The sequence below is a fragment of the Crassostrea angulata genome, chromosome 10 (assembly GCF_025612915.1).
Source record: "Crassostrea angulata isolate pt1a10 chromosome 10, ASM2561291v2, whole genome shotgun sequence".
NCBI classification, from domain to species: domain Eukaryota; kingdom Metazoa; phylum Mollusca; class Bivalvia; order Ostreida; family Ostreidae; genus Magallana; species Magallana angulata.
This window is the reverse complement of record NC_069120.1, coordinates 38,419,601-38,430,924: the sequence shown is the minus strand read 5'-3', so window position 1 is coordinate 38,430,924 and position 11,324 is coordinate 38,419,601. Positions and strand designations below refer to the sequence as shown.

At 35.3% G+C, this 11,324-nt stretch overlaps 1 protein-coding gene across 1 annotated transcript; it reads right to left on the bottom strand.

The window, feature by feature from the left end:
* On the bottom strand, positions 1-6,425 carry LOC128167632 (eukaryotic translation initiation factor 3 subunit B-like). The gene is made up of 17 exons (XM_052833451.1): positions 6,249-6,425; positions 4,773-4,965; positions 4,487-4,606; positions 4,281-4,338; positions 3,950-4,078; positions 3,408-3,697; positions 3,234-3,300; positions 3,082-3,128; positions 2,715-2,955; positions 2,449-2,521; positions 2,238-2,357; positions 2,068-2,146; positions 1,532-1,670; positions 1,287-1,412; positions 1,080-1,157; positions 844-952; positions 1-507 (listed from the first exon to the last, which is right to left on the bottom strand). Exons 1-17 carry the CDS (start codon positions 6,391-6,393, stop codon positions 416-418), a joined length of 2,106 nt encoding a protein of 701 aa, XP_052689411.1. The 5' UTR covers positions 6,394-6,425; the 3' UTR covers positions 1-415.
* Positions 6,426-11,324: the final 4,899 nt, after the last annotated feature.

Genomic DNA, 11,324 nt, shown 5'->3' with positions numbered 1-11,324 from the left:
TAAATGTAAACCATGCTTTATTAAGATAAATACCTGACAGATCGTAGTGCGACACACAAAATGGCATAATTTGATATAAATACTATTGTTTTTCAAATGTAACCGAAAAGGGAAAGGAAAATACCCAGAAAAATGTCCAAATAAAATAGAAAGCGGGACAAAAAATTGCATACAGACCACTAAATACAATGTATATAGCACATAAACAGGCAGCACTTTGCAACAATAAAAATATCTACAAGTAAAACCTGCCATCTTTACGACAGCAGGCCGTTATCCGTAATGTCAATTTTATTATTCCTGTACAATAATTATAATACAAATCAGATAGTTGATATTACGGCACTTTTCCCAACTTTCAAGATGGCTGTTAATCGGCTGACAGCGGTAAAAATAACGACAATCTTTCTGGGGTTTACTCTTCCACCACGACTTCTTCGACTTTAAGCAAAAACTCTACAATCTCCTCGTCGTTCTCCTCGTACTCCAACGTGTCCGTATCCACCCCTGTAATACAGCAAGAGACAGCTCAGCACACAATACCTCTCTTTAACCAGAACTTGCATTCATTCAGAAAACTGATTTTCATTTAAAACTAACACTTTTGCTCTGTTCAATCTTTAACATTCCACATTACATTAGGACAGTTAAACAAGTATTATTTTTATTACAATTTATAATTATTCAATACTGAATACCCATGGTCATTCTGCAACAGCCAGCAAAAATTAATCATGAAACCTTATGAATTGTCTGTATTTAAAGTTCTTCCAATTTCTTTTTACATATTTTCATAATATCCCACCAATATCTTCTACAAGTGTTCCCGTACTCGCTACTTACCGTCTCTGAGTTCTAATCTCCTGTATTTCATACTCTCCCACTCTTCAGTGGCTCGTTCTCTGAAGCTCTTGTACTCATTCATCATTTCACTTCTCTTCTCAAGAATTTCCTGCAAAAAACAAAACGCACTGAAAACATTGCCACCCTGCTATGAGCATTGTTATGATCAAGATAATATTGTGTTAATTTTTGAAGCTTTCTATATCATGTTGAAACCTACTAATTTGCTGACTTACAGTAGAAACATTGGATTGTCTAAGTCTGTCCATGACCTCGAACTGCTCAGTGTATTTCTTCATGTTCTTCTTAATGGCCTGTAATAGGAATGAAATATAGGAAAAAGAAAATAATTTCTTTGAATTACATATATATACGTCTTAAATTATGTTTAATTTTATATAAATTCGACTGATTCCAATAATAAATTCAAAATAAACACTTACGCGCATCTGTTCTAGAGACAACAAGGAGGGAGGGCGTGGTCGCCATAACAACTGACAGAATCGCTCCAGTTGAATTTTCTGCAGCAGACGCCCTTGGAAAGACCAGATCCAGTAGCCATTGTCGACCTAAAAACAAGCCCCCAAAAAATTCAAAAGATTCTCCAAAACATGAGAAAATGAAATATCATTTTGGGTTCAGTTTCGATCTACCCCTACACACATTTACATGGAGTGTGCAGGCTTACCTTGTGTCCCCACCAGCTGACGGCGGACACCACGTATCTGCCTGTGGAGTCCCACTCAACGTCTGTAGCCATGAAGTGCTCAGTCTGAGCCATCACAGTCACGTCAGAGGCATCCACAAACTCCAGCACTCCATTCATGCTATAAACAAAACACCATACACAAATGTATACAGCAATATCAATAATAAAAACTGAATTGACTTGTAAGGTCACTCCAAGGTGACCATGTGTGGGATGTTGATGGATCATTCAGGGTTGTCTCTAAAACCCGGGAGGTGGGGAATTTCCCCGCCTATAATGCCTTAATTACCCGGCTATTATTGCAGCTATAAGCAAGACCCCTAGACCCCCCTTCTACTTTTTTATTTCTTCCATCTACTTCAATTTTTAGAGACAACCCTGGATCATGTATAGTGGGTTGTAGAGGACGGGTTTTTCAAGTCCTAATTTTCTATTAGTTTGATCAATGGATCATTATATATCAGAAAATGCTTGTTTCTTGCTTTGTTCTGAAATTGACAATATACTATTCTTACTTGCGTAATCCTGCTAGAACAATAAACTGTCCAGTAGGACTCCAGAACAGGTGGTTTGCTTGTTTTCTTTCCAGAGTTTCTGCAAACAGAAAATAACTTAAAATCAAAATTCAAATCATGCAAATGATAGAAAACAAATATTTATAATGTTTACAATTCTGTCCTCTTACTGATAGTTTCCACTTTCCCTGGTCTGATCTGGTAAAATGAAACTGAAATCCTGGGCGATTCTCCATGTATAAATGCAAATCGACTGCCAACAGGCTCCCAGGCAAATGCAATCACATTTTCTGCAAAAAGATAATCAAGATGATTCACATAAAAACAATTTTAGCAAGAAAAACAGTAAAATGAATCTTCTTGGATAATAAATTAATTTACCTTTGACTTCTACCTTATCCACTGGAATCTGCTTTTCTCGAATTCTAAACAGCTCGAAATTGTAATAAAGACCCTGCAAAAAAAAAAATCAGAATGTAACATGAAGAAGAAAACACTCTGTAGTTCAACATTTTGACCTTTTTCACTATGTTCACAGCAAATGAATTGGTCTTTGCTTACACTGTACTTGTCAATGAATTGGTCTTCACTTAGACTGTACTTGAACAGGTCATTTCATAAACTGCATTAAACTGGTCTTTACTTACACTGTACTTAAACTGGTCTTTCTCATCAATCTTCTTGGCCTTGGAGTAGCGATCGACTTTGACACACAAGTAGTCCCCATTCTTTTGCCAGTGCATCTTGCAGTCAGCGACATTGAAGAGATTTTTGATACACAGTTCCTGGCGACTAGGCATCTGGATGAGAGTGACTCTAGCTGGTACGTTCTGCTGTTCAGGCACCCAGTAGGCTATGATGTTGTCAGAGGGAGACCAGGAAAAGTCCCTGTAGGCAGAAAATGGCCATTTATACACAACCAATCAAATACAATACTGTATACTTCATAAATTAAAAAAATCAGTATATATATTAAAGGCACTTTGAAGTTTTCTAACAGTATTTTTAGCTTACCTCAGTCCAGTAATTTTCAAACTTTTCTTCTCAAGCAACCCCATTGACTAAAATATCAAAAATATGAAATTAATGATGTGACATTTTACGAACATATAACTGGATTTCAAATATGACATTCACATGATCTTCCTTATTTGTAATGTGCTTACTGGTGTTTCATAAACACTGAGAGTATCTGGGGTAATCCTCCCAAAGTAGCTTCCATCATTGCTCCACCTGCAAACGAAAAATATTCATTTTCAATATCTCTTTAATGTCTAGCTATGCCAAGCAAATTTGATCAAATTCATTATCAGAGAACAAAATACATCATTGATACTGACTTGAGTATGGGCCAGGTGGATTGTGTCTCGCAGTGGAAGCCTCGCTTCTTCATGCCAGTCCTGATGTCCCAGATAATGATCTGCTGCTGGTCTTCCTGGGTGGAAAGGATGGGGCTGAACGTCACCATGTATCGCTCACAGGGAGAGAAGTCGATCAGCTGAACCCCGGGGTGGCTGAACCTCATGATCTGTTCAAACTTTTCCCCTCCCCACAGAGCTATGCCCTTAGCATGGAAGGTTGCTAGGTAGGTTCCCTGGGGTGACCAGCGAATGTACGTCTCAGTCCACCTCTACAAAGAGATCAGAGAATACATAAACACTGCAACTGCTTGAGCAAAAATTCCTAACAATATTGTTAGTGTTTTGATACTAAAAATAAATTAATCCTAATATCTCTCTCTCCCTCTATGACCTCATAAAAAATATATAATTATCATAGAATTACAATTTTTTTAATAATGTTTTATCAAAGTTTTAATTCAACTCCTTTCATTTAAAAGAAGAAAATAATTGAAAATTGCCTTTTAACAGCAATAACTTACTGCTCTTTCTTCAATAAGCACAGGTTCCCTGGCAGTGTTCTTGAATATAGCTGTTCTGTCTCCTCCATCATAAATGACACTGAACTGATCATAACAGTCTGGTTCTTGCAAGAAGTAGCGCAGGTTTCCCTAAAAATATTTAAAAAATCCTCTGTCATTGAACCACCACCATGTTTATCTTGAAAACTTATTTTGAAATAAAAAGAATTCAGTAAAATGTTTTCTGCATCTTAATTCAAAAATGAAAGATTTGGAAACTGCTGAAATGCTCCAAGAATGAATACTCCAAGCTTTACTGACTCAGATAGTTATATTATATGATTATACTTACGACATCATGGTAAGGTTTGGGTTTAGGTGGTTCCCACTCCTCTGGGATTTTCTCATACCTAAATTAAAGGATCAAACATTACCATGAAAGGATAAGAGGGAAAACATTACACATTGTTATCAAGATTGTCACTGGTGTCTGCTAAGACAAAATTTGTCCTATGTTATATGTATAGCACAAGGCTCTGGATGATAAAGGGTACTTACTTGTCAAAGTCAGAAAAGATGTTCACTTGAAGGGTATGCTGCTTGTCAAGCTTGTATCCATTCGCCATCTTGACAGCCTCACTGGCATGGAGAGGTGAGGTGTATTCAATGAAAACGTACCTGAAAGAAAGAGACTTCACACATTTTAAAAATATTTACAGAGCAATGCTCTCTTTGCAAACAGTTTTCAGAAGATTGTATGGTTGAAAAGCAAGGACTTACATTTCAACATTACATTTCATAATTTTTAAAAATAATTTTCTACCATTTTTTAAAGAAGACTAACCCTTTTGTCTTTTCATTAGTAACTGGAAAAAATTCCCTGTTGATTTTGCCAAACTTCTCGAAGATTTTTCTGATGACATTTTTCAGTTTTTCTTGTCTGTCAGGTCCTACTTGGGGAACATTATCTACCACGACAATGTTATCAATGCCATCAGATTCTTTAGGTTTGCTCCTCAGTAAATCTCCTAGCAATTCTGAAAACAGAAAAAACAGGTAATTAGTTAAATGATATATTTTATTTCTAAAGCATAGGCGTCGGAAGCAAATTGAAAGTGGGGGGGCTAGACTAATCCAATCCTCAGAAATATTGAGAAAAAACTAATTCCAAAAATCTTGGAAATCCTAATCCGTGGGGGGGGGGGGGGGGGGGGGGGGGGGGGGGCCTAGTATGCTTCTGAATCTAACTTCTCAATCTTTCAAGGTAAATTTAGGAACAATAATCTTTCCTACGACAAAAAGTGGGGGGGGGGGGGGGGGGCTGAACCCTCTATCATGCTATGTTTGTAATGGTTAGGTATAACTTTGGAAAAAAGTGGGGGGGCTAAGCCCCCCCCCCCTAGCCCCCCGGTTCCGACGCCTATGTAAAGTGAAGAGCACATAGTGAACTTCAGTTTAATTTTATATCATTTAATAACAAGTTATTTGCTTGACCATATGTTAACTAATAGAAATAAGAGTTATCTTAAATACCGTATTGTTAATCTGACTGTTACTTTCATTCTTTCACAAAATCACAAAGCATCAATTCATCAAACAATTCTCCGCACAAGATAATTGACATTGACAATTGTTTTGTGACATTGATTCTGCAACTTGTTTCTGGGTCATATTAAATCTTTAATGGTAACTGCAGCAATACATGTTTAGGGGGGAAAATTGATATAACTTTACTGAAGTTTTAGTTGATAGATAAGGCATTATAATAAACAGTTGTTGTTACATATTTCACCAAACTGTGTCAAGTTACTCTGCAAAAAGCTGTGCTACAGTTATTGTTAATAGGTTTGTTATATGTGACAACGAAGTGTAGTAGAAATAAGTTTATCAGTAAACATAAAGGTTGTGAAAAAATTTTGAGTTACAGTCATGTGGATCAAAATAATGTTACAGAAGAACTTGTTTGCGGCAAAGATTGTTTATTCAATGTACTATTATGTCGATTTACAGAATATTCTTTATTTAAAAAAATATTCTTTGAACTATTATCTCATTTAGGGCATCATATCACAACCGGGTCGTTTCATCAAATTTGGGCGATTGGTCTCACTTTGAGAAGTTGTTAATGACTTTACTAAGTCAAACTATCATTTTGATAAACGTTAATGTAAGGAATAAGAGCAATAACTTTGTATTTCATTTTAATCGTGCCTATTCTGGCATTATGTGGCCAAAAATTGCTCCTTTTATTGTTACACGTGTTTTCAAGTTCAGACTTCTATCCATATTGCACAAAATAAACATTGTAAACTATTTGAACCTTCTTCAGAAATGTCATCGACGTATCCCTCTGGATCGCTGAAATCTGGTTCCTCTATTTCGTCACCATTTACACTCCCTTGTGACTGCGATTCAGACTTTCTATGTCTTCTTGACTCGCTATCCGAGCCCCTGTCAGCCGCCATCTTGAAATCCTCGTGCACTTTGCCGGTTTTATTCTGCGCATGCGTAAAAATAATATTAGCTTGTACCAAGACATTACCGAGAAAAGCAAATCTCTAAGACATTTGAGTTTTTGTGGTCGACTTTAGTTTACATTGTGCCTGTTTTTGTGCAACCTGGTAAAAACAGTGTATTCATATCTTTCAGGATTTTTAGATACCAAATATGAACAAGAACACAAAAAACACCAAAATACAGATAGAAATAATTCGATTTTTGAAGGAAATTTTTTTTTTTTACGATTTTCCGTTGTTTGGTAGGTGAGCGTTGTATTGTGCTTCAATGACGTTATGATAAAATGCAGCTATGTAGGAGTATAAGTTTTAAGAAATAACATAAAATAAATAGTCAAAAGTGTACACCTAGAAAATTTTAAATAGGAATATGCTATTCTCAAAGTTATTTCTCTTACTGAATTTTTAAAGAATACATTGCACCAATCTGACTTTGTAATACTCCAAATAATTAGCAAATATTTAATATTTTGAAATGCCACCATTTAAAGGGGCGTTGTCGCCATTTCGGTTAAGAACTATATATGATAAGAGTCAAATTTGGCCCCATAATTAGCCATTTTTCAAGTGTTTCTGGTACAACAAAATGTTATGCTATATTTTAGAAGAGTTGATGTAAAATATATTTTTCACCTTTTTTTTTATTTATTTGCTCTGACTGGCAGTATATGACGTCAGAAGTGACGCTATTTCTATAATTCAATCAAAATTAGCCAAAAATTGACATTTTTCTTACCTTTTTATGAATGGGAAATTATAGAGCGCATGCATGAACAAGGAAAATTTTTTTGTCACTTATCAGCCTTGGCTAGATACATCTCTGATTAAAATAGTTTGTTTGTTCAAGCATGCGCTCTATGTTTTCTGAAAGAAAAACTGCCTGAAAATAAGCTGTTTTATGCTAAAAATGCAAAAATGGCGGGAAAAGGGTTTCTTTACGATGTCATATTTCTAAATTGTGGGCAGTTAATTGAATCAAAATGAACATTATGTTAAAACATCACATATATATCTGTACACGGAAAACAAAGAATTAGGGTAAAATGACGATGTTCATTTTAGGGGGCCATTTTTAGGCCCATATCATATATAGTCCTTTTATTTTTTTCTATTTAAATTGTTTACAGTGCTTTAGTAATTCACTTCTAATGATCAACCCAAATTGGAATACCAGTCGTAGAGTTATAAGCAAGATACGGAGCTTACAATTCTTTGTTACATGTATTTAGACAAGGCTCATGCCAGCCTCTTTGAAACAAGATGGTATATAACAAGTCACTATATATAAAATAAATGCTTTTAAAAACAGCTTATTGACCACCAGTAAGAATTTCGAACAAAGAATAATAGCAGCATATACAGTGATATAGAGGTGGAGGTATAGGCGATGACGTAATTATTAGGGTCACCTAGAGGGTATTTTTAGAAAAGGTAGCAATATAGAGGTCGTGTTCTCATTGGTGGACTGGATATAGAGGTGATGACGTAGTTACTATTGAGGCCTTATAGAGGGGGACTTTTTAGAACAGTAAATTTATAGAGGTCGTGTTCTCATTGGAGGATTGAATATAGAGGTGATAGCGTAGCTATTTATAGAAAAGGTTCTGTACAGAGCTTGTTCGTCACCATTATATTTAGAAAGGTATCATTATAGAGTTCGCATAGAAACATATTCATTATAGAGTTAATTACTATACCAGATAATGAGCATGCGCAAAAAAAGAGTTTTATTTTATTCATTAATGTAAAAACAATCATTTCATAATGGATTGTCAAAGAGTGCAGTACAAATGGAAAATTATAGCATGGAGTGCATTGAAAAAAGATGACAAAAATCCCAAAACGTGGACATTGAATGAGAGTCGTTGGTTTGACAATAAGAAAGTTTGTATTAAAGATTTTAGAGAAGTGACCAGAAACGGCTACGATTTTGCTGACAGCTGGGGAACTAAAGATATTTTATTAAAACGTAGAGTTATGCCCCAGTGAGCGCCTGATATGAAACACGATGAATGCAAGACAGACAAAATTATCAATGAAAAAAGTTCAGTTTAGCGATAACGTTCACACTCTGTTAGTTCCATTCGAAGATAGGAAAGGTGAATGGATGAATTATGCCATTGATAGAGCCCATTTTAGGAGAAGAATTCAACAGACAGAGAGGATTTTGTTGCCTATATTGAATAAGAAAATAAAGTTATTGGAGTGTAACCAAGCATAGCCCAGGTGAAAAAAAATGCAAAGGTAGAGATTTTTTTATTTAAAAGTGCTGATATTGCACAACATGTTGAAAAAAAATATTGTTTAACATGGTGAAAGTAGATATTGCACAACGATGGTGAAAGCATATAAAAAATGATTTTGCAGAAAAACAGTATGTAAGGGGGTTAAATTAAGTATATGATATAATTTTTAACAAAGGAAAAAAATGTTATATTACATTGTGTTATGAAAAGTCACCAGAATCAGATGGGTTTTTTGCAATGTCCACGTTGCAATCCAAATGACTTTATTAACTATTAGTTTGTGAAAACAAAAAACATTTCATTGTGTTCAAAGTACCCTTCGTGTTCAGTGATAGATTTATGTAATTATATTTGTTACTTATGTATGTAATATGCTATAAGTTTTTTTTATACATGTAAAGTTAATGAAAGAAATATTCTATTAGATCATGTACAAAACTTCTTTTTTGTATCATTATGATGGTATTGCTATCTTAATCATACATGTTGTACTATAATAAAAAAAATGTTTTACCATGGATTATTTTTATAATTTTTTTAAAATATTATGTGAATTTAAAAAGAGACGTTAAACTGTGTTTGGTTCATAAATCAAGATGGTGCTGACTGAGGAACAACGACGGTACTTGGAAAACATATGGACTGACGTGAAACATGCTGCCTCTTTTGCAGGCCCTTACAAATTGTATCAAATTGTGAAAAAAGAAGGGAAACACAAAATTGGTTTAAAGGGTATAAGAGACTTTTTGTCAAATTTAGAACCGTATTCACTTCAAAAGAGAGTTCAGAGAAAGTTTCCTAGACGTCACGTTTTAACCGATTCTATAGACACCATATGGGATGGTGATTTACAAGATGTGCGTAACATATCCAAGGAAAATGAAGGCGTACAGTATATTATGGTTTTGCAAGACATATTTTCAAGATATATATTTACAGCTCCTTTGAAACAAAAAACGGCGTCGTATGTAATAGAAGCTTTAAAAGGGATTTTTGCTAATGGAAGAAAACCCAAAGTATTTAGAACCGATAAAGGAAGTGAATTTAAAAATCGGTGGGTGTCCTCTTTTTTGGAAAAAGAAGGCGTACACCAAACTTTTACAGAAAATGAAACAAAAAGTAATTTTGCAGAAAGGAGCATTCAAAATTTGGAAAACAGATTGCAGCGCATGTTTACTCATAATCAATCTTACGAATTTTTGAGTAAGCTACAGGCAGTTACTGATAGCATTAATAACACTCCTTCCCGTCCTTTAGGGGGAATTACTCCTGCATCTGTGACTAAAGAGAATGAAGAGGAGGTTCGTTATAGAGCTTATTTACAAAGGAACAAAAGGCCCGGTGTTGTGTTAAAAAAAATTAAAAACTCTAAAATAGCAGAAAAAAAGAAACCTTATAAATTCAAAGTAGGTGATAAAGTTAGAATATCTCATTTGCGACGAACATTTCAGAGAGAATACGACCAAAAATGGACGGGAGAAATTTTTAAGGTTAGTCGGAGATACCGAAGTCAGGGTTTGCCCGTCTACAAATTAAAAGACTTTGCTGAAGAGCCTATAACTGGTACTTTTTATTCACAGGAACTTCAGAAAGTACGCACAAGTGACAATTCTATCTGGAAAATCGATAAGATTTTAAAAGAAAGAAAAAGAAAAGGAACGGTAGAGATCCTGGTGTCTTGGCATCAATGGCCTACTAAATTTAACTCTTGGATAAAGAAATCTGACATGCAAAATGTTTAAATAGGAAGGCTGCTTTTTTGTACGTCATTATCTCCAAAAATGAGCATCAGATTGGTTCTAAGATCTACTGATAGTCAACAGATTTATATCGGTAACACTCCTTACGACTTTTTTGTTCATTTACCCAAACCACTGTACCTACAGGGGCACTGGACAGTTTCACTTTTGGAATTCAATTTGTCCACAACATCCACTCAACCAGAATTGTACGTTTGTAGTAATTTATGTCAGGATTCTATAGTGGGGGACAGAGAACTACCTCTCTTGAGATTAGTGAACTGTAAAAAATCGGGAAACATCATTTATAATTACCCATACGAAGTACCTTTCCGATTGGGTGAATTGCAAGACGTGAGAGTGTATATAAGAGACGTCAATAATCAACCCGCTTCATTTTTGAAAGGTATAACTACCGTTACCATACTCTTGAAAAAACGCTTGTTTGAAATACAATGATGGGTTCAACCTACGTATCAGACCCACGTGTGTGGAAAACATTTTATCAAAGGATGTTTGATGGACATTTTCGACCTGGTAAATACAGAGGCAAACAGACAGGAGGGGGATTAGGAGGTATGTTTTCCAAAAAACCTTACATGATATCGGTCAACCCACACATGTTCTCTAAGGAGAGTACAGATCAAGTAGTGGGGAAACAAGTGACACCTATGGCGGCCGTAGAAGAGAGAGCCAAAGCGGAAATAAAAGAGGCCATCAAAGAAAATATTCCTCACGTACCAGAGAAGACTATAAAAACACAGATAAGACAATGTACCGTCAAATCCAAACCAACACTCAAAAAGAAAACACCTCAGAAAGGACTGAAGAGAAAACGAGACACAGGAGACAGTATTTTTAGCGGAGCCGAGAAAAAAGTCAAACATCAATAAGA